This window comes from Zonotrichia leucophrys, chromosome 1A (genome assembly GCF_028769735.1).
Source record: "Zonotrichia leucophrys gambelii isolate GWCS_2022_RI chromosome 1A, RI_Zleu_2.0, whole genome shotgun sequence".
Taxonomy (NCBI): Eukaryota; Metazoa; Chordata; class Aves; order Passeriformes; family Passerellidae; genus Zonotrichia; species Zonotrichia leucophrys.
This window is the reverse complement of record NC_088170.1, coordinates 44,401,765-44,425,878: the sequence shown is the minus strand read 5'-3', so window position 1 is coordinate 44,425,878 and position 24,114 is coordinate 44,401,765. Positions and strand designations below refer to the sequence as shown.

At 36.5% G+C, this 24,114-nt stretch overlaps 1 protein-coding gene across 39 annotated transcripts in view; it reads left to right on the top strand.

Annotated features, from left to right (window-relative positions):
• The window catches only part of NRCAM (neuronal cell adhesion molecule), a 146,030-nt gene that overhangs the window by 80,615 nt on the left and 41,301 nt on the right, over positions 1–24,114 (top strand). For 20 of the 39 annotated variants that reach the window (XM_064702621.1, XM_064702619.1, XM_064702617.1 and 17 more), the window contains 14 exons: positions 372–389; positions 2,360–2,465; positions 5,289–5,485; positions 6,388–6,510; positions 6,884–7,054; positions 7,495–7,551; positions 9,533–9,644; positions 11,567–11,751; positions 13,208–13,339; positions 21,080–21,223; positions 22,233–22,344; positions 22,672–22,838; positions 22,930–23,077; positions 23,637–23,761. In XM_064702621.1, coding sequence (XP_064558691.1) covers positions 372–389; positions 2,360–2,465; positions 5,289–5,485; positions 6,388–6,510; positions 6,884–7,054; positions 7,495–7,551; positions 9,533–9,644; positions 11,567–11,751; positions 13,208–13,339; positions 21,080–21,223; positions 22,233–22,344; positions 22,672–22,838; positions 22,930–23,077; positions 23,637–23,761 — 1,797 coding nt within the window. The remainder of the gene's footprint in view (positions 1–371; positions 390–2,359; positions 2,466–5,288; positions 5,486–6,387; positions 6,511–6,883; positions 7,055–7,494; positions 7,552–9,532; positions 9,645–11,566; positions 11,752–13,207; positions 13,340–21,079; positions 21,224–22,232; positions 22,345–22,671; positions 22,839–22,929; positions 23,078–23,636; positions 23,762–24,114) is intronic. The other 19 variants (XM_064702616.1, XM_064702620.1, XM_064702615.1 and 16 more) reach the window with 3 other exon arrangements.

Sequence of the window (24,114 nt, the reverse complement as noted above, 5' to 3'; positions counted from 1 at the left end):
CAGTACACTCCATTAGTTCTGATTTGCTGCTGTCACCTCAGTATTTGTGTTTTATGGCCTTGCAAGGCCAAAATCACATAGCATGGTTGCCATTAAAAAGTCAACACTTCAGGAAAGTTTCTCATGCCAAGAGCTTTAAGATAAATGTAGTAATATCTGACACAATGGAAATTGTGGTTGGAATTTCAGGCATTGCTGCATGGGTTGCAGTGCTGAATGTTTTAAAAGTTTTCTTTGTAATGGTGACCAATGCACTTGTCAGAGACACTTATCTTCCCTCTCAAAATTGCTAATTTTCTCTTCACTAACAAATGTTTCTCTTTAATCTCCATTTGTCCATTCAACTGCTGATTCTGATGTGGGAATAAAAGCAAAACTTCTTGAAGAATGTAAGTTACTCTTCACTAAAAATAGGCTGCGTGCTGCTAAAAATTAATGCAGATTGTGCTGCAAATTGAATTTGCATTCCAAAAATGTGTGATTCTGACATCTTGTTGATAACTTTGTTTGCTGTATCTAGATGTTTTTTGCATGCAGTGTTCAGAAAATACTAATGTACATAAAACAACATTCTGATATTCTGAATAAATTAATTGTGTGATTTTTGATGGTGTGCTATTTGAGCATTAAAATCTTCACTCAATATCAGCATGTGCAGTGTTTTATTACAACTTTCAGGAGTAAATATATTTGATAAAAATTGTTGGAATATATGTACTTTTGTACTATGTTACATATCTGATGTGGACATATTTTTATATCCACAGTGGATATAGCTGTTTAAGTAGACCTCATATTTTATGGATTCTAACTTAGCTTTAGTTTTATGGTGAATTTAATCCGTTTTAAGTGCAGTCCATAACACAGGAGTGGAGATTTCAGGTCTTTGATGTGTATCAGATGGAATATCCTGTAGGCTGGGCAGTGTTTGTGTCATATCCTTTTTCAGACTGAATTTGCCATCTGATGCATACTGACCCTGAGAAATGCCTCTGAGAGGGAAAAGAACTGCCTTCAAAAACTCCTAAAGAAATACACATGAAGGCATCATGTAAGAATGTTGCCTTCCTATTTCAAGGATTCTCCCCTGTGCAGTGAGGAGCAGAACCCAGTTTTCCATGGCCTGTTTTGTTCTGCTTATCTCCTGTGGTTTTTTATGATTCCATGATCTGATTTCTTTTCATCACTGTTTCTTGCAGCTAGGGTTTTACAGACAGCTACCTCTGTCTGTGCAAAGGAGCACTTTATGTGTAACGGTCTCCTTAAGGAAGACTTAAATAAAAATCCCAGTTGTAGAATTTTAACTGTCTAGTGTGAGACATGAGAACAAAACTAACTCTAATGATGGAAATATTTTGTTCCAGTAGCTAGAAATCACCCCAAAGCACAAGCAAAGGGTATTGCTGGACAGGTGATTTACAGCACTTAGACAGGGATGTTCATGGGCGTGTTATTAAACAAATGTAGTTAGGTGACACTAAACTATAAGCATATGAATAATGTTGATTACAACACCTTTCTCACTATCTTGATATCATAAACAGTGTTTTTTAATGCAAAAATGGGCATAGATAATAGTAATAGGTTATAAATTACCATAGGTAGACACCAGCTGCTTTGTCAGGTGAATCAATTTTGTTCTGTGCTACTTGTTTAATATTAATTGAAAAATGACAAATGTTAGATGATTGGTTGTCCTGGGACAGTTCCAGAGACTATGTTCTTAATAGATTTCTTAAGGAGTGTTGGTGCTTTACTTTTCCTATGTGTTTACTTTATTTGGAAACTAGATACTATTTTTGTCATTTGTAACAGTGTCTTTTGCTTTTAACACATTTTTTACTCCTGAAAAGTAGTTCTTAAAAGCATGCTTTATAGATTAATGCAATATCTTAAACAAAATAAATGTGTGGACATGCAGAGAATTTGAAAATATACAAAATGTTTAGAAGCACAAAGCAATATATATTTTTCTTTCTGTGTGGTACAAAACCATTTTGTGGAGATGTATGTCTTGCAGCTCTTGAATTCAGATTTCTTGGACTTAGAATTTGAGTGTCCTTTGGTTTTGTAAAAATCTGTTGAAATCTGAGGTATAGAAATGATATTTTCATTAAACATTTTGGCCAAGATCTTCATCCGCTGTAAATCAGGATAGCTCAGTTGGAAGTTAGCATAGCTACACTGATTTACAAGGGTAGAGAGCTTCAGCCTCCTGATACAAAGGATGCTTTAATCCCACTCTTCTGTCAATGATGTGGTTGCTAAATGCAATTCTTTCTCTGCTTACAAAAGTGTCTTGATGGTGCTTTGAAAATATTGTTGAAATCCTCTCTCTTTGTTGTATTTCATAATGAAGTGTCACAACCTCCTACGATAACTCAGCAATCTCCAAAAGATTACATTGTTGACCCTCGAGAGAATATTGTAATACAGTGTGAAGCTAAAGGAAAGCCACCTCCTAGGTTAGTAGCTTTTTTTTTTTTGCTTTTATTGGCCTAAGAGTATGGGAAGAACTACGAGAACATACTGTAATTTTTGTAAACTAACAAGATCAAGATTATATGTATGAATGTGCTTGCACATGCAGGAACATGCACACATCTGTACCTCTGTAAATTACACAGCTACCAGATAGCAGCACAGTTTTGACTCTTATCACACTTGACATTTAAATGTTTCTAGAGTCATCAAGCAATTGTAGCATTTTTTTCTGCTCAAAACTCAAATAGTAAAATAATGCTTGATTATTACAGATAGGTAAATGCCCATGGAACACACTAGGAGGCATGCTGTACTATGAGCTGGATCATGTGCCAGGTTCAGGCATAGTCTTTAAGAACAATGGGCGTTAAATAAAGTCAGGCTAACACTAATGCATTCAAATGTAATGTTTTGTAAATAATTCCATTTAATGAGGCTGATTTTGAAATACAGTTTGTCAGAAGTTATGTAGTCTGTATCAATCTTATTGATCAGCAGCCTTGTGTATTTACTAGCCTTAAGTTTTGGTTTTGGCACAAATGGTTCAGATTCCTGTTCTTTGTCCATTTTAAGATTATTTTTCAGCATCTTGAAATATTTGACAACTACTCCTTTTAAGTTACTGAGTACCTGCACTGGAAACCTCAGTAGCTGTGATACACTCTGGCATTGTTAGTAACTGCTGCTGATTGCAGAGACTGTGAACATAAAAATGCCCTTTACTCTACTCCAGCAGTGTTATGCTGCACTTTATTAGCAAGGTCCGTCTAAAACTGCTCATTCAGACACAGACAGAGCTTGTTAGATGTATTTCTTCTGAATAACCAGTTTTATTTCTGTGTTACTCCTGCTGGTTGCCTTGGCATCATGGTCATTATCATGCTGGGCAGCAGAATGGAGAAGATGGAGATTATGTGGGATGCTCTCACCCTTTCTAGTGTTCCATTAAGGACAGGAATTCCACAGAGCTGCTTTGTTTGACAGCATTTTAATTTTGCTGGCCCAATACCATTTTTAAGAGTCTAGGTCTTTACCTGAAGGATCAGATTATTATTGTCCACTTTGGGGCAACAGTATTGCTTCTGCAGATGTTTCTCTTGAACACTTGGTTGGAATTACCTGAGAGAAAAAGAGTGCTGCCTGTGAGACTGACGTATCTGAGCCATGTACCAAGGCTCTCTGCTGCACATCCTCATCTTCCCCATCAAACATGGCTTTTTTTCTGTGCTACAGAGGAAGTGACAGGTTTTAAGTAAAGAAATTTCTAATGAGTTTTCTAGGCTAGTGCTTAGTCTTGCTTATTTTTTAAGATATGAAATTTATTTAATTTGTATCAATAGTTAGTCTGCTTAGTCCATCACTCTTGGTAACCTGCAAATGCATATTGGAACTTGAACTGCTTCAGAGCTCTGAAGTCAAAGGTGGACTTTCTCAGCCCACAGTGTGAATTGTGTGATATCAGTGAGATAACAACTTATCGGTGAGAGCACCTGGCATAAATGTTTGTGGATGTGCTGCTACCTATAGCTAGAGCAGCAAAGACTCTGACTGTCACTCATCTCAAATTCAGGGGTTTGTACCCTTTTTCCACCTCTCATTTGAATCTACATTACACTTTCTTGCATTCTTAATATTATTGGTAGCAGAAACCCCACATTCTGAAACTTCACCTGCAAAGCTGTAAGAAAGAGGTTCACTGTTAATTCACTTTGCATGGTAGTCCTCTCAAAAGCACTGCATTGCTGCAGGTCAAGTTCTTCTCTCCCCCAACACAAGGTGCAAATATCATGTCCAGTCCTGCTGCAGAGGGTCAGTGCACAATTTAATTCAGTTAGAATTTGAGTTTTTCCAGTGCCATTTTACATTTATACTTTAGGAAGCATTCTAACCAGCACAAAGGGTGTTTGTACTTAAGATTCTGAAGCTGAAATGTAACGAGTACAAAAACTGCTGTTCACAGTGTTTGGAGCTGTGAGTGCTCAGCACATCATAGATGTTGATCAAGCTCTCTGTGACTATACTTCTGACCATAAACAGGGCATAAGTAAGAAAGTGGTGTTGATGGTCTAAGTTGCAGACTGTGAATCTCTGTTTCTTTACAATTTTTTATGAGTTCTGTCAGTCTTCATTTTTAAGGACTACTTTTCAAAATATCTCTTGTTTTGAGTAGTATCAATATAAATTTACTGGGTCAAATAAAGGCTCTCAGACTATATAATTTCTATTAGAGAATTATGTTTGCATTAGAATAGTGAAAAGGACTTGGACTCAGCCTCACCACAGTCTTTAATTCACTTGCATAACTTCAAAATCACCAAACCAATTAAAAGAAATGGCCTCCTGCTGGGGCCTGAGATGACAGATTTCAGCCCTGAGCAAGTTTTTAAAGACAGGTTTATAAAGCCTTTCAACAATAGGTTTTATAATGGAAATGCTAATGCAGCTTTAGCAATATCAGTTCTTGCAGATGTTTCTGCATAATTTTGAGTAGGAAGCAAATCAGTTATTTTCCATGTATGATTAACCTCAGAAATTTTTAATGTATTTTTTTAAAAAATAATTCACTTTGAAATAGCTCCTGTTAACATGTTTAGCCAAATCTTTTATTGTAAAATATTGCCAGGTTTCTTAGAGTAAAATTTCTGTATTGCTTTATTAGTTGATTTAGTTTGGGAACAAGTCTTACTTATCTGCTAATGAAAACATAATATGTATTTTTGTTAATTATTTTTTCTTATTTTTCTTCATACATCTACAAAAAGCAGCTAAGAATAAACATTTTATTTTTTTTTATATTGTTTTAGCTTCTCCTGGACGCGCAATGGAACTCATTTTGATATAGATAAAGATGCCCAGGTAACAATGAAACCAAATTCAGGGACTCTTGTCATAAATATTATGAATGGTGGGAAAGCAGAAGCGTATGAGGGAGTTTACCAGTGTACAGCAAGGAATGAAAGAGGAGCAGCCATTTCCAACAATATCATTGTGAGGCCTTCTAGTAAGTAAAGCTCTTAATTTTCATAAAGTGTGAAGCACTTTGTTTTTCTTATTTGCTTATGAACTTTTTGCCTTTTTGTTTTCCTGTCTTTAAACTTCAGTCATCCAAATGACCATGCTAGAAGTCATTGCCCATTTTCTAATACTGAGGTATAATACTGTATTACAGGTTCTGTCAAATATGGTTTTTACAAAAAATTAATTTTAATTTTTTAAACTTTTTAAAATTTATTTTTTTATCTGGATAACCTTATAATACTTAAAACTGAGTTGTATGTATGACACCACTGCTAGAATTAAATATGTACATCTGTAAGGCTTTAAGGATAATTTGTTGACATTGATGGTATAATTGATGACCACAATTTTTATTGTTTATGAAGTCTACTCCATAGTTTTTGTAATAGCTTTAAAACATAACAGATTTGAACTAAAAAGAAGATAAAATTTTTTGAATATAGGTAGATCGTTTCTACAGCTTTTTATCAGCTTTGTCTCAGTTTGGTTTTCAGGCTTCTCAGCTTAATATGTGCTGTTCTCACATCTTAATTAAAGAGTGCATGTATAATACTGCTTCAGGAATGTCTACCCCTTTTTCTATTTTAGCACATCACCTTCTTTTCAGTATAGTTAAAAATTTGCAAGATATTGCTATAAAACCTTTAGTGAGTAGACAAAATAATTTGAATCAGTTGATCATACTTTCAATAAATCATTGATGTACTTTTCTTCCAAGAAAACAAAAAAGAACAAAAATAAAAGCTTTAGCAAACATGAAAGGACTTAACATTCTGATGGATGTAGTTCTTTCATTTCTCTGGAGTACTTTGTGCATTTTCCCTTAAAATTTTTGACTTTTTGCCAATCCAAAGTTTGTGTATGTGTCCAAATCCCTTTCTGCAGGATCGCCTTTGTGGACGAAAGAAAAGCTGGAACCAAATCATGTTCGCGAAGGTGATTCCCTAGTGCTGCACTGCAGACCTCCTGTTGGCTTGCCACCACCTATCATATTTTGGATGGATAATGGTGAGTTTGTTTTTTTATGCAGTTGACTTTTTACTAGTTTTTCTAGTAGATCATTGCTTACCAAAACCACAGATGGTGAAGTTTCCTTCTAAGTTAAAATTCAGTGAATTTCTATTTCTGTAGAACAGAGGAAACAAGCAGACATATAGCCCAAAAGCATGAAGCCAAAAGCAGCTGGGGATCTTGATGTAAGTTTTAGATTAACCCACTGGGGAAGAATGGGTAGACAAGGGATCTCATCAGGAAGCTTAGAAATGTCTGTACATGTACCAAGGCACAAACAAGTGTAATTGAATGAATGTGGAGTCTGCAGATCATAATAATAGAGTGTGTCAATTATATTTAACATAAATGTGTGCTTTCTTTCCCTCAGCTTTCCAAAGGCTGCCCCAAAGTGAAAGAGTTTCCCAAGGTCTAAATGGAGATCTTTATTTTTCTAATGTACAACCAGAGGACACCCGGGAGGACTATATCTGCTACGCAAGATTTAATCACACACAAACAATACAGCAGAAACAACCCATATCTGTAAAAGTCTTTTCAAGTAGGTATTGCGTCACCAAATTACATACTTACACAGTATTTATCCAGAGTTCTCAAGTTACATGTTAAAGTTAAGTAGTGTTATGCTAGGGAATTTTTTCATTTCAATTTTAAATAAGAAATTACATTACTGTATGAACTTGAAAAATAATCTCCAGTTTTCTTGATAGATAATTTATTTTAAAAGCTATAATTTTTCACTTTATAAGGCGTTGTGTTTTGAAAAAATGTTTAAGATTTGATATTTACAGTGTAAAAAATAACAGTTTTCAAATGTTTTTCCAGTGCAAGAATATGAAGTTATTATGATTATTGTAACTATTGAAGCAAATTAATCAATCACTTGATTAACTCACCGTGGCCATGTCATCACCTTTTGATTCCCAGAACTTTTATTTATCCCTTTTTTATGCTTTCTTCATGATATTCTGTTTATTTCAGTGGATTCATTGAATGACACTATAGCTGCTAATTTGAGTGACACTGATATTTTTGGTGGTGAGTTACACTGGTCCCCACTGATACTCCTTGTTTTACAGTAGCATTTAGTTAACTAACTTCACCTCCATGGCTACTTAATCTTTTGCTCCTTTTTCAGTTTCTAATAAAGGTATCAATTAGTGCTGGTGATAATACATACTTTACAAAGGGACTGCACAGTGTGATCCTTTCAAATATTTAATTTTTATATAATCTTGTAACATATAACTCATAGAAAATATAAACACTTATAATAAAAGACTGCTTTCACACTGGTGCAGATTTTAAAAACAACTTCTATACTGTGTTGATTTTTTTTAATATATTTTTCTCCCAATTTACCTAGTAGTTTGATTATGTTCATTATCACTAGGACTATTCAATGTCATGTGCTGCATAATAAATAACAACAATTAAGCGCCTAACAGATCCACTTCACATTTAATAACTTACTGAATATACCAATAAATTCATAGTGGTAGGATAAGTTTTGTTTGTTTGGTGTTTAAGCTGGTCTTTCCATTAATCTATGTTGAATGGTCTTTTGTATGTTCTGAATTAAATCCTCCTGAACAGATGTATGTGTGTTTAGCAAGGCTGACTGTGGAGCACCACTGATTCTAGACTCTCCACTTGATTTTGGGTGACATAGAAAGTACTTGATGTTTATTCTATTTTTTGTCTTTCTCTTGTGAAATGGGGCTTTGTGCATATTAAACCATAACTTACATTATCCAATAAAACATGGGCACAGAATATATTACTTCTCTACATAAAAATTGCATGTTATTCAGGAGGGACAAACAAGAAATAAGTATCTGAACACAAAGTGATGTGTTAGGTACAATTAGTGAGGAGAACACTGTTGGGTTGGCTCCCAGCTCAGAACCACCCTGGGTTATTGTTCTGAGCACTCACAGTCTGGCCAAGTGAGTCTGCAGCCCCTGGATAGGTGAGCTGCTGCTGTGACTGCCGGCTGTGTTCTTGATTCTGGACTGCTCTGTTCTCCCACAGCTTTGAGTTGATTGTGTACAGATTATTAAGAAATTCGCAGCACATACTGGATTAAAATGAAGTGTTGTATTTATGCTAATGTATCAGTAAATAATGTACCCTAACAAGCTTTGAGTTTATTGTGTTTCTAATCCCAATTTTAAAAAACAAAATTATTTATTGTAATGATTGAGACTCTTACAACATTTCAGAGCCATTTAATTCTATATATTAATATTGTTACAAGAGAACATTAGACTACTTACAGAAAACAGTATAATTACAGAAAACTCTTATTCTAAATTCCATGAAGACATAGGAAATGCCATATTCTTCAAAAGCCAACAGAGTGTAATATCAGAAATGAGTCTTATGTTTATAGCTGCCTGTTTACTGTGTTTATTACTTACAGGTTAATCAAGGTTCTATATTGCAAGACTGGGGAACAGCTTAAGTTAAAGTTAAATATAGTAAGAGGAAAATACCGGGATTAATTTCTGAAACAATGCCTCACATGGTCTAGAAAATATTAAAACATATTCCGAAGCAGACTGTACCTTCCACTCCCTTGGTTTATATTTCTGATTAAAAATAACTTTGCTTTATTTTTATTTTGATGGAAGCCCAGGAATTTTCAGTAACACTCAGTCTTGCACTGTGCCTCACACCAGTGGCCTTACTCTCCATTATAATTCTGTGGAACGAAACAGCAGCTATTTCGGATTAAGACTGCACAGTTGCCTGTGTAAAAGCTTTGTATCAATTGTTCCTGTCTTTTAATAATAACATTTCTCTTCTATGTGTTCAACATTGTGGCATTTAACAGATGTGTTATGTCTGTCAAAAAACTAATGTGTTCAGCTTTGTAGTTGTGCTGCGTAATGATTTTTAATCAAATGGCCAATGTGGAGCAAAATCTCTGTTCAAAATGTGAAAATGGATGTATGCATTTATTGGTATCAGAATAAAATTTAGAAATTAATTGTTTTACTACTTCTTGTTCCAGCAAAGCCAGTTACAGAAAGGCAGCCAGTTCTTCTAACACCAACAGGTAGCACAAGTACCAAAGTGGAACTCAGAGGAAACGTGCTTTTGTTGGAGTGCATTGCAGCAGGATTGTGAGTAACTTTTGAGACTTTTTTTTTTTCTAAATAGAAATACAGAAACAGAGGGAAACATTTCAGACATGCTTAAAAACATGGCTGCTGTGTAAGCTTATGTGTTTCGAAGAAGCAGAAGTGTAAAATGGAAAGAGGTTTTTTAAGGAGCTCCATCATTTACTTGGGCATCAGCAGACTTTGAAACTGGCTATGAATGTGTACGGCCTCTGCCTTCTCTTATCTCCAAACTCTATGCACAGGATATAGATTGGGCCATTGTTTGTAAAGGACACAGACAAGAAATGCTATAGACTAATCTCAGACATATATCCACAGATTTGCAGTCAGGAATAAAGCTTCTGTTGTTTTCCTAACTTTACAGTCATTAGGTTCTCAAATTATATAAAAATAGATAAGAATTTGCTGTTTAATCCAAGAAAAATGCTTATATGTGGTAATAATTGCTTAGCTGTGCTAGATGGGAATTGTTAGAACAAATCTTCAGGTCCTTACATCTATTTTCTTATTGTACTTGAGCTTAATTGGTACTTGTTTCTTCAGTGCAGTGCAAGTTTGCTTTTGCTGGTTATTGTGCAAAAAGAAAATTACTAAGAGCAATTGAACTTCATGAGTTAGGTTGACCTTTAAATCAGTTTCATTCTCAGGAAGAAATCTGAGAATAGATTGGTTATAGAATAGAAGCAGAAAACCTTTAGTGCCTGTTTCAAGAACTGTAAACATGTTTGCAGTGCACAGAGGCAGGGTGCTCTCAGGTAGCCATGAGGAATGCCAAGCATTGCAAATCATGCCCCACACACATATATTTATTTGCATGAGCTCCACAGGGCGTGCTCAGCACAGCCTGATCTGAGCCTCAGTGCAGTATTTCTCTCTCAGCTGTGCCCTGCTCAGGTGCCTGCCCCAGCAGCACCAGCAAAACCACCCCTGTGAGTGGAATTAGCACCAGCCCAGGTAGTCTGCATCTGAAATATAGTTATATGCCTTTTGACAACCCTGCAATGAAAGTATTAGATGATCCAAATTCCAGTAAAATGGCTGGATAAAACCTGTAGAAAAAAAATTGACTATAATATATGGCTTTGTGTCTTTAGCTGTCATGTAATTAAAAAAACCAAGTAATCAGTGAGGGAATACTTGTCTACAAAGGGCCAGATGCAGATTTTATTTGAAACAACTATTCCCAATCACTGACATCATACTAAAAGTCATCTTTTCTAGGTGTCTGTGCTATAAAATATGTGATATTAGACTGCTAAGGGAATATTTGCTTAGATCCATTACTATTTGAGAGACCATATTCTACTCAGTAAGCAACAAACAAAAAAAAAACAAAAAAAAAACCAAATTTCTTGTAATTTTCAAAGTATATCTCCACGTGTTTGAACAGCTTTCAACTTCTGTGGACAGTATGGGGCATAGCCAAGATTTAGACTCAGTGCAGTGACAAGAAGTTATACTTGGCTAAATACTGACAATTTTTCTTGATTTCGCACAAGAAATGTTTCTGTCTCCTTACACGTCTTTTGTGAAGTGTGTGGTGTTCATGAAGTATTAGGATATTGCTCACACAAAGGTTGTCATTTTATGGAAGCTACCTTTACAAGCACCATAAGCATCAATTTGAAGTAGAAGCTTGTCTTCATTTATTAACCATCAGGTTTTTAGGTTAATCAGCAGACAAATGTATTCTGTAATTATTAATCCTATGAACAGATGGCCATTGACAATGTTAGTGAGACTTGTCGTTTCCCAGAAACAAATGTTGGCATATTTTCATATTTGTTGGATGTGACCCAGAATCTGGGTAGAGGCTTTTAAAATAATTATTTATAAAACATATATTAAAAGTATTAACGTACTGAACTCTTACCTCCCTTTTCTTCAGTCCTTAAATTTGATGTGTGTTTTTACTTCTCCAGACCCACACCAGTAATCCGCTGGATCAAGGAGGGTGGGGAACTGCCAGCGAACAGAACATTTTTTGAAAACTTTAAGAAAACTCTCAAGATTATAGATGTTTCAGAAGCTGACTCTGGGAACTACAAATGTATAGCAAGAAATGCATTAGGTTCAGTTCATCATGTGATTTCAGTAACTGTGAAAGGTAATACTAAAATTATCCTTAATGGAATGTTATCAAGGGCCCAGAATGCAGGAGGGAAGCAGGCTTTCTAGGATGAAGTACAGCTAAAAGGATGAAGGATAATGGTTAAAAATCACCCTGAGGAAACATTCAACTGTCTGAATTCTAACACTGGAAGAGCTTTGCTATCTATAATAGCTTTTTCATCTTTTAATGTTACTTTGTAAAGCATCAGGCTAAACTGATATTTTACTGTAACAGTTGTGAGATAATGCCTTAGTTTGCACAAGTACTACATTTATTTTAGATCCTTTCATTATCTGTCATTTAGATTGCTTCTTTCTCTTGCTTCTATATCTTCCTCCTTATCCCTCTGTATCATTTCATGCCCATTTTCTCCATTTTTCTTCATTCATACAACCCAGATTATTTCTTTCCTCTATTTTACTATTGTCTTACAGTCTTGTGATTTTCTTGCTTTTTCTCTTTTACTGTTATTTCTGTTCCTATCTTCTTCATGTTTTTTACCCAAGATGATGCCTTATAGTTCTAAAAACATTTACAACATGTTTGTCTAAATAGGAATTTTAAGTATGCTGTGAATACCATGAAACAAAAAACTGTAATGACAGTTAATTAGTCATTGAAATAATCAGCTGTATTGCTTAGTTTGCATGCTAAATAGTCACTTGTTTTGTTGTAGATCAGCATCTTTTTATGATCACATTTATCTTCCTTTCTAAGAACCGAAGTTTAATTTTCTGTTTGCATCTGTCCGTCAATCCCAAATCTGACAACTATTTGCAAGATGTGATAATATATGCTGTTTGTGGTGGTTGTATAAAAGGATGGAGAAACATGTGAATATCTTCTAGTAAGGATAGTGTTTCGCCCATTTTGATCTCTGTGTTTTTATGTCTCAGGTACACATCCAGCCCCACTGCAATCAGCCATTGAATTGAGTGAGACGAAGGATTTCTTAATTTTAAAATTTCACCCTTGATATGAAATCTCTTTTTTGCAAGCAAACCTAAATTAATTCCTAACAACCTAACTATTAAGAGCATGGACATCTCTGAAATTAATCAGAAGACCACTGTAGTGTCTGCAAATGCCATACACAGATAAATACTGTTTTCTTTAGGAAAGGCAAATTAGATTCAAAGCAGGCAGCCCTAAATAAATCAAAGATCCTCTTGTTGTTTTTCTCAGAATTTGAATGCAGTGGGTGACCAGGGGGTCGGTTTGGCCAATGTATGATCTATCACTGAATTGAGTATCACACACACACACACACACATATATATGTATTTATATATATACACATATATATGTACATATACAGTAACAGTATAGCTTTAAGCCTATATCTACACATAGCTTGTTTGAATTATCTTCTGATTACTGTGCCTGAGCCTTATGGTTTTCTGTACATAATTTTGGAAAATAATTGCTGTCTTTCTTTTCTTAAACCCAGCTGCTCCATACTGGATAACAGCACCCAGAAACTTGGTATTGTCTCCTGGAGAAGATGGAACATTGATCTGCAGAGCTAATGGCAACCCAAAGCCTAGTATAAGCTGGTTAGCAAATGGTGTTCCCATAGCAAGTAAGATTCTTAATTACCTTAGAGGAGCATGAGTAACAAAATGTGAGGAGTCTCAGGGTGGTTTTTTTGTCAAATAGATGTGAAGAGCCTCTATTTGTGTTGTTTTTTTTGACAGGTAATGCTAAATCATAAAAGATGTGATGAAATACTGTGGTTCACAAAAGCTGAACAACAAAATGTGCCTCTAATGCATTTGAGAGAACTGAAATGTGTAATCATGCTCCTGGTTCTTCTGTCTGGCGTTCTGCTGGTAGTGTCTTTGTGGCTATTGGATGGTGCCTCTCACAGGGCCATTGCTGGGGTGTCACTGTTACCCCTGTGTTTCTGTGGCAGTCACATCTGCTGGGTCTCTGCTGCCTCGCTGCAACTCTAATGCTGCCTAGGAATCCTAAATGTGACATAAAAAGTGAACTTCCCACGTGTGCATATACAGAGCACTTGTAGGATTTTCAGGATTTGCAGTACACTGCAGGATTTGCAGCTTAGTGTATGCTTGAGCCTTCCAGGCTTCATCTCTAAGAAGCTGCAGCAGCAAAACTGTCTGAATGTGTCAGCAGCTACCTGGCAAACAGTTTGTGCCAAGTTGGTGTCAAAGAAAAGGAACCCCTGAGGCAGTGGAACAGCTGTTTCTGTGTGCAGGGTAAGAAAAGCAGCCCTGAACTGGTGATTGAGCCACTTAATTGCTGCAGTGTTAGGACTGGCAATGCTGTATGACAGACGCAAGGTAGCTGCTATATATAGGACAACTTGCCTTGGAAAGAACTTCCTGGAGGACACTGCAGTGTTTTGCCAGCTGGGTTTGCATACTGAGCATACCCTGTACTCTAAAGTCACCACCCTTGGTTCTTCTACCTTTATCCTTCCCCTTTCTCAAAACAATAATAAAAAACCAGTCTCACCTGTTGGCTCATGAGAGATAATGTACTCTGAAATACTGGTCTGTTTAAAGTATGACAGTGTCCCTTCTGTCACTTTCAGAAGATTAGGAGTTGTTCAAGTCTGTTGATGCAATAAAATTCACCAGGTTTGGGACATGGAGAAGGATTGTCTAGGGTCAGAATCTAGGTAATAGCAAGAAGTAAACAAGAACCCTCATTAGATATATTTGAACTATTTGGTATACAAAAGAGATTAAACATATTTGTAGGGGAAAAATGCAACTTTGGGAGGCAAAATATGGCTATATATAGAAACAAATAGAAATATTTAGCAAATAACCTGTTTAAGGAATCCTAATTAAATGGAAGGTGAGATCTACAGCCTGAGACTTAAATTGAGAAGTTTCTATTGGTAAATAAGTTATGTAAACTGACATTTATCACCTCATCAAACAATGGTAAGACAGGAAAACAGGAAAACATCAGTGTAATTTTGTATATTATGTATTTAAAAATAAATACATCATAATGATTTGTTGTCATCAGAGTTTGGTGCCTGTGTTTCACTTTCCATTCTAGGTTTTTGGTGGTCTCATCTTCCTTTGTTGTTTTCTGTGTACTCACCATTCACTTTTTGTTTATTTGTTTAGAGGGGATTTTTATCCTGCAGTTCTTGTAGATTAACTATTATTTCAGGCCTCCTGACTAGTAAGATCTTTTTCATTTGGCTATGAGTCAGCTTTGCGTTGCTCTTCTTCCTTATCAAAGCTGGTAGGATCAGCTGTTCAAACAACCGACAAGTACATTTTCCAGAAAAGCAGTGATGGGTTCTGCTTTCTTTCACAGTAACAGTAAGACATTAAGAAAGAGTTTCCAGAAGCAGCTGCAGGATGCCATGAGATTTCCTAAATACAAGGAAGCATATATTGGACTGGCCTTGAGGAATTGGTACACAAAGTCTTGTTGAGGGTATTCAGTAAAAATTAAAAGACTTTAATTAAATTACCCTCTCAAACTCAGTAGGGGAAAAAAAAGAACACAGGAAATAAGTAAAGCTCAGCCTTATATTAAAGGTCACTTTCACTGCTGAGAAAAACTGAAGTCTTATCCACATTAAATATTTAAGTGCAAGCTCATTGGATGCTCTAGTACACTGCATCTCTCAGGGCGTCTATGAGAGGCATCATGATCACAGAAAGTGCAGTTCTTAAGATTCTTGTGATTTTTTATTATTCTGAGTTATCAAAAGCTGTTCTGGAAATTACCAACTACAGTGTGCCTTTTTGTTCACTTGTTACTAAATTATAAAATTGAGCCCCTCATCTTCCAACTGAATGATTAGGAAATCACTGTAAAAAGAAACTAAAGCAGCTGTTTCTGCTTCAGGGCAGTGCTGAGAGAGCTACACCCATGGCAGGATTTCAAAGAAAAAGAGCTACATTTGAATTTCAAAGCCCTGCTGTCATCATATATCCCACAATGTGCCTCTTGTGGCCTAGTAATCTGTTTGCAATACTTTAATTTTCTGTTGGAAAGCACAACTGGGAGATACTTAATTCTTCCAGTTTTGTTTTTCCATAATAGAGTCAGACAAGGAAGGAGGAATGTTGAAGAAAGAACCATTTGTCCGTATCTCAGTCAAAGGCTGAGGTTTAAATATCTATAGGGAAAAGGCAAAAAAAAAAATTGGATAAAAATGTAGTGTGTGTTAGCAACTGTAAAATAAAATTGCAATGGTGTGAATTTTGTTCAATATTCCAATAATCTGAGTAAAAAAATATTTTTTGTGTCAGATTCTAGGTTTCCCTGAAATATTTCAATTAGTTTTCTTCAACAGTCATGCTGAAAATCAGCATTTTTTAAAAAAAAACCCTGCTTTAGATGTGTTGGAATGATAAGGACCTATCCTAACCTCCTAATGTTTACTCACAGGAGTATGTTGAACTTATGTGCCCAGTCCTGGTAAGGTCAATTAGAATTACTTTGGCAAGTAGCTGTTGAAAGTTCAGGCCATGACTCTGTGTTGCCTTGTGCTTCAATTAACACTCAAGATCTGCATTATTTATATCACTGCATAAGCCATTGTGTCTTACTGCTTAGATATTCAGCATGGTTTTACAAAAGGGAAGCCGTGCATAAAGTGTCTCAACTTCTAAGAAGGTAACAACCCAGACTAATTGGGAAGGGGAAACTCTTTCATAATTGGACTTTAGAGAGGCATTGCAAATACTGTACAAAAGACTGGGTTTTTTTGGTCCAGTGGTTTATAGTTCATGGTGAGCTATTAAATATTAGATACAGACACTTAGATTTATACAAAGTAGTGCAAAGGTGCTGTTTATCTCCTTTCAACACATTGTTCTCTTCTTATATTACATTCCACGTTGAATCTTTAGGTTTGAGTTAGTCTCCATTAGTACTCACACTGAATTTAAGGGAGGAATATTAGCCCTTAGATTTCTTTCATGAAAGGCCTTGATAATCCCTGGCTGAGAGATTCATCATCCATCATTTTCTCTGAGAGTAAAAACCAGAAGCTGTTCACTGCAGCCATGGGAGCGTGGGAAGAAATTTGCTGACCCTAATGCCCCCAGTATTTCAGTCTTGGAGAGAAGACTCCATGGGAAGATGTTTATCCACTGCTTCTGCTGTTTTTGTGTTGGAACTTTGCATCTGGCCCAGGAACTTCAGCAGATGAAAAACCTTTGATTATCAGGTTTTTTTCAATTCTGCACAAAATAATCAAGGGTGGTAATAGTTAGTGCAGGTAATGCTGTGCCTTTGGAGACAGCAGAACTGTCAGAATCAGAAACTCAGCAATAAAAGGATTTCAGTGATCACAGGAGAATAACATGCCGAGCAGCAAGCCAGATTGGTAAGAAAAGGAAAATTATATTCTTTACCGTTTCAGTTATCCATGGTTTTTTTGTCCAGATTTTTTCCCTTCCAGTTTTAAGTGTAACAGTATGTTTGAACTACTTCTGTTCAGAGAGAACATGTCATTCTGTCTTTTTTTTCAAGAAAAAAAAAGTAATAATGGTGCCATTGTGGTTATTTGAGCATACTAGCAAAAGTCATACTTAGGCTGTCAAAAGTTTATGAAACAGATGGAAGTATGCAATCAAATGAACAGAAGTTATTCACAGTGCTGATCTCTAACTACAAGAAGAATATTTGATGGAGGCCTTGCCTTCTCTGTTTAGGAATATGCTGAACATGGCTAGAGTCAAGAAGCTGTATCATTGCACAATGTGATGAAAAAATCACGTGAAACCAGGTCTTTGTTCAGAAAGGACCAAAACACATTGATAAGCTGAGATTCCATGTTATTGGGAGCAGATGTTGGCTGTTAGATGTCACATGTTTACCTGTCTTGTTACAGCAGCAGAACTCCTATAGCAAATCCTTATAATTCATTATCCTATTTGTACAAGCTCATTTTTACTATTATATAGGTTTTTGCTATTTTGCCTATCAGTGCCAAATTCAGATCTGTCTAATGTGTCAAAAGCATTTTCTCCTTCCCATGCCACTATCGTGTAACGTGACCAGAATATTCATACATACAAACAAGCAGTGCTTGACTGGCCCTGCCATCACTCCTTTTCCCCAGAAAAGGATTTTAAAAGATTTTTTTTAAAGTGGTAGACTGGTATATGGAATGGGCTGAAGTACTGCATGCTATTTTTCCTCAGGTTTTACTAGCAAGACTGAGCTTCAGGAATCCTAGGTCCTTAAGACCAGGGGAAAAGACTAGAATGAGATGTACCCTTGGTGGAAAAGGATTAGGTCAGGAGCAAACTGAACATACCTAAGTGTGTTCAGGAGCCCCTGATGGGATGCAGCCACAAGTGCTGACTGAGCTGGCACTTGTCATTGCAAGAATGTCTCAATCTTTGCTTGATCATGGTAACTGGGAGAAGTGCCTAAAGATGGAGAGAAAGCAAATGCTACTCCTGTCTTCAACGAGCCAGGAGAGACCAGGGAACTACAGTCACCTTTATCCCTGTGAGGTTGATGGAGCCGCTAATTCTGCAAACCATTTCAAGGCACATTAAGAACAAGAAAACTTTCAGGAGCAGTTTTCATGGCTTCACCAAGGGGTGACCAACTTCATACATTTCTATGATCAAATGACTGGCCAAATAGATGAGGGCAAGAGTGTGGATAATGCCTGGACTGCAGTGAGGCCTTTGACCCTGTCTCCCTTTAGATCCTCATGGACAAGCTGTTGGTGTAGGGGCTGGATTAACAGCAGACAGGTGGATAGAAAAATGGTTGAATGGCCAAGCCCAGAGAGGGTGATCAGTGGAACAAATTCCTGTACCTGGGGAGGAGTAGCCTTAGTGCCAGTACCTGCTGGGAGCCATCCAGATGGATAGTGCCTTAGCAGAACAGGACTTGAGCATCCTGGTGGATGCCAAGTTGACCATGAGCCAGCAATGTCAGAGGCTAACATTATCCTGGGCTACATGAGACAAAAGTGTAGCCAGCAGGTAGAGGAAAGTGATCCTTCCCCCATCTGGACACAGTTCTGGATAACTGGATCCGAGTGGCCCTGCTTGAGCAGGGGGTTGGACCAGATGACCTCCAAAAGTCCCTTCCAAGCTCAGTGTTTCTGTGTCTGTGAGTGCAGCAGCGCATGCTTCAGACCATTAAGGAAGCTGTATTCACCAGACAGTTAAATAGATGTCTGTCTTAACAGGAGCTTTTGAATCAGTGCCCTTCAGCATCCAATTGGCTAGACCAATTAACAGAAAGCACCAGCTAACCTGACACTTCTGCCTTCTTTTCTCTTGGGACCCCAGCTTGAAGCTCTTTCCAGAGAACAGGCACCTCCTTTCCTTCAGATAGCTGTAAGGGGTTATCTCCTTTTTTCCTTCAGTACAGCAGTGGGAAGGGAAGATTCTGCCTCTCTTTTTCTATAGTAATTAAGTGGTTAGATCATTCTTTTCAATGCAGTTCCTTCAGCCATAGAAGATTGAATTAATGGCTTCCATCTCTTAGGAGGGGCCTGCCATCATCCTGTGAGGGATTATGGCGTGTGAGGGAGGCAGTCTGTGCACCCATTAATGACCCACCTGGGTGCAGAAAGGGCTGCAGGCTTCAGAGGGAGAGGGCAGAGGGAAGCCCAGAGCCCAGGGCTGGAACAGCCATGCTTGGAGTGGCTGTGGGCAGTTCTCCTTGCTCGTGGGAGAGCAGTTGTGCCTGTCTTCTGCTGAGCTGTGATTTGTATGCAGAAACAGACTGCTTCCCGCAGCTGACTGCCCTGCCTGCTGCGCTGCTCACCTGCTCCGGCTATTTTCAGCCCATGAATCTTTTAATGAAAATGGCATTTACGTAGAAAAGGAGGCAATGTGAAACATGGAACACAATAGGAAGTAAAGCAAAAGAGAGAAAAATATGTGCCAGCAATCCAGAAGTCCGGAGAATAAGTATTTAAAATCTCAGTAGTACCTTTTTCTTCCTTCCCAAAATTTTTGAATTTGTGATGTTGATTTGAACTCAGAGTGATGGAAGATGAGAAAAAACAGGAATGGAAATCTGTTCTTGAGGCAGCTGTTTGGAAATTGAGGTATTTACATGAAAAATGGCCTTAGATTTTATCCAAGCTGGAAATGCCCTTAAGAAGCAGAAGCACAGAACTGTGGTCCCCTTCATCTGGTTTCTTTTGTAGAGAATTCAGTAATACATACTTTAATAAAATGCAGGAGAAATGTCTCCATTTTCTTTACAGATGGGAACTAAGGCATTGTCTGAATCAAAAGGTTCCTGCCACAGAAAATGGCTGTTAATTTACTTGATTGATCTTTTTTTATGAATTCAAATAAGAATTTCCTTGTATGAGAATGTGTTCCACAAATATTCTTTTTCAAGCTTCAATAAGGGTGTCAATTTTGATGATGCATCCAAACTACGATGCATTTATGTCTGTATAAATGCATCTATTTTTCATGTTAGTAGATCAGCAATTTTACCAATAATTTTCATTATTAATAATGCTTGTGCTTTTTAATACAACAATAATATATCTGGTCTTATTTAGTATGTTCATAAAATATTAAACTATAGATTGTGCATTTTTATGCAGTGTGGTGTTACAAGCTGGTTTTTTTTCATTATACTTCTTTAATGCCATTCAGTTGTATCAGAACTGACAGCTATTACTCTTCTTCAGTATTTTCTTCCAATTTTATTTTCAGTTATGTCTTGGGTGCTTCTGAGGTGCAGAAGCTGTTTGACAGCTCAGGCCACTCCAGAGCAGTTGAGGAAATGGCATTGTGTAATTCTTACATAAGGGAAAGAGTGCCACCTACTGAAGTACTAACTCTGCTCTTGATTGTTTCTTGACTTGGTTAGAAAGAATGCTTGTTCTTTACTCAGAGATAATTTTCAACTGAGTATGGCCAATTTTATATTTGGAAAATTATTTATGGTATATCAATTTGAAACTTTAAAGACACAGAGGACTATGTCATTATATCAGCATTTTCTTTTGACATTCAGAAATATTTCTGTAATTTTCTAGATATTGACTGTATTTGCCCGAATCTTGTAATATTGGTATTTTTCCTCTGTATTCTGCGCAAAATACAGTCTCAGCTTCACTTCGTTAGAAAACAAACAAAAAACCTCTCAAAAAATGGAAATTCTACTATCCTGAGTTAGTACCTGTAGAATGAGAGGAACTTTTTAAACTGTATTAAAATTCACATTTTTGCTAGTGATCAGTCACCTGGAGGGGAAAAAAATTTAAAGGGTATATTGGTTTTTCACATTCTTCCTTCTTTTCAGAAGTATGAAACTCACAATCCAATAGCAGTTTAGGGAAAGCAATAATTGTTTTTCTTTACACCAACAGTTGCTCCAGAAGATCCTAGCAGGAAGGTGGATGGTGACACCATTATTTTCTCACATGTGCAAGAAAGGTCAAGTGCTGTGTATCAGTGCAATGCTTCTAATGAATATGGATACTTGCTAGCAAATGCGTTTGTGAATGTTCTGGGTAAGAAAAAGACTTCATATTTTTCTGTTTTCTTGGGTATTCTGTTGTCTTCTGCTAACACACAGACTCTCTGCTCAAACCTTGCTTGAGGTCTTCATTGGGAATTGATTTATTTCCTGGCCCCTGTAAAGAGCAAGGGTATACATAGCTATTTTTTTAGGATATTTCTGAATTTCACTTTCACTGTTCCAAAGTGAGAAGGATAGATGTGAAAGCTGGGAAAAATTGGAAGAAATTTTATCTCTCTTTTGTTTCTTTTTTTGTTGTTTCTGTAAGTCAGTCAAACAGAAGCCCGACAAAGAAGGCAGGAATTAGTGTTGCTTAAGTTAGTACATTTCAATACAGTTTCATTGAGTCTGGATGTTTTGGATTAGTGGAATGGATGATCTCCAAGTTACTGCTGCAAGGGACATGATTATGCATTTGTCTCTAAAGCTTCCCTGGCATGTGTTTCTGATTACATTATGTTGTGGCCCCTCTAATTCTTTTCACTGAATTTAAAAAAGCTAGTAGCAAAATCCTAGGCAGAATGGCCTCTAGTGACTCTCTTGCAGGAACTGGCAGGATGTGTTGATTGACACTGTTGTTTAAAAGAAAGAAAATGTAGGTGTTACACCAAAAATGCATCCTAGCTTCTTTCTGCCTGCAGGTCTATTTGGAATTAGATAGTTCAGTCTGCACCCAGGAGATTATCTTCTTGAAGTATATACCGATTTAAATTTTCCAATTGAAATCATTGCCTTTGGTGCCCATCACTATTGCTTGTAAATAGGCACAAAACAGTTGTTTTTCACAAGATAATTTCCCTGCATTAACTTTTCCTCAGGCTAGTACCAGTAGAATGTATTTGAGCCCAGACTGAGACCCAAAATCATCCCAGGGAAAAATGTTTCTATGTAATTCTTTAGGCTATTCTTGATGTCTTTGTATTTTGTATTTGTATTTATACTTTTTATGTATTTGCTATTTGTAACTTTGTAACTACATGCAGATCTCTTTGTCTTTTCAGCCGAGCCACCAAGAATTCTAACTCCTGCTAATAAACTGTATCAAGTCATTGCAGACAGCCCAGCATTGCTAGACTGTGCTTATTTTGGGTCACCTAAGCCTGAAATTGAATGGTAAGTTCCAGCTGTGCTTATGGCACAGAAGATGAGCCACTTACATCTGTGGAAACAAACACTTGAAGCTTTAAAACTCTTCTAAATATATTTACAATTTCAAAATAAGGTTTTTTAAATATATGTTGTTTACAGTCTGCTAATACAATATTGCATGTACTTAATGAACCTGCAGTAAAGTTACACCACAGAGTCAAGTTTAAACTTCTTTGAGTGCTTCTGTCTCTGTTTTCTAATGTGGCAGTCCTAAGTTCGTATTTTATTGACAGTAAAACCGTTCAGAATTTAACTGTGATGCTGGCTAATGATATTACTCCTTGTACAAAGGTTTAAGGGAGTGAAAGGTAGCATCTTGCGTGGAAATGAGTACGTTTTCCATGATAATGGAACCTTGGAAATTCCAGTGGCTCAGAAGAATAATGCTGGTACATACACATGTGTAGCAAGGAATAAATTAGGAAAGATACAAAATGAGGTGCAGTTGGAAATTAAAGGTGAGAGATTAGTCATTCTTTGATTATTGATTTTCCGAATTTTACAGAACTTCAGACTTTCTGGATATCTAATTTTAATTTTAAATTTCAGATCCAACAATGATCATTAAACAGCCAGAATACAAAGTGATTCAGAGATATGGCCAGGTTTCTTTTGAGTGTATAATAAAACATGATTCTACCTTACTACCAACAGTTACATGGTTGAAGGACAATGATGAACTGCCAGATGATGAAAGGTAAGGACCACATAGTTTTCCTTTGGTTTTAATTTTCTAGGTCCTTTTGTCTGCTCGTTTTCCTGATCTTTGAAAAGAGCATATTGACCTATTGACATATTTTCAAAAAACTGATAAACATCATGGCTATCCAATATTTGGTGACTAAAGGACCTACCTAGTGTGATGAAAATATCAAGATAGAATTAAAAATAAAATGAGATGTAAACATTCATACAAACTCTGCACACTGACCTTATAGATTAAGTGTAAGATAAAGATAATTGACTTAAGAAGCTAAACAGATGGCATAAAACTATTTTGCTCTGGATCACAAATATTTAAAATTTGTTTGAATATATTTGAAAATAAAAGCAAATTGGAATAAAAATCACTGTGGGAAGATGGTCAAGAGCAATGAAGAAAAAAAAAAAAGATGGTGCTGTCCCATAGCTTAACTTGGGTAAATATAGCTGCTTAGATATGTACAAGTATATGGGATTTGATAATGTTTTATGCAAGTTTCTTATAACAGTGCCAGTTATTGAAAAATCAGTGGCTGAATTTATTGTATTTACAGGTTTCTAGTTGGTAAAGACAACTTGACCATTATGAATGTAACTGATAAAGATGATGGAACATACACTTGCATAGTTAATACTACTCTGGACAGTGTTTCAGCAAGTGCTGTGCTTACTGTTGTTGGTAAGAATGCTCTCAAACTTCTACTGTTAAGTATGAAAGCAGCATTAGATTTAAAGTGAAAAGCACAAATAGAGTTTTGGTTTTTAGGACAGGATAACAGAAATGCCACCTAAGTGTCAATGTGTTTCAGTTTTTAAAAAATGCAGTTTCACCTTACAGTTTGCATTTGAATCAGCTGCTTACAAGATGACTGAGTAGCTATGGGGCAGATTCATGCTGTAGAGCTTTTTATTTTTACCATATCTGTTACTACAGGAAATGAAATTTTGCAGAGTATTTGAACATGACCATGGTAGAGTCACAGAATGGCCAAGGTTGGAAGGTACCTTTTAGGTCATTTAGTTCTAACCCCC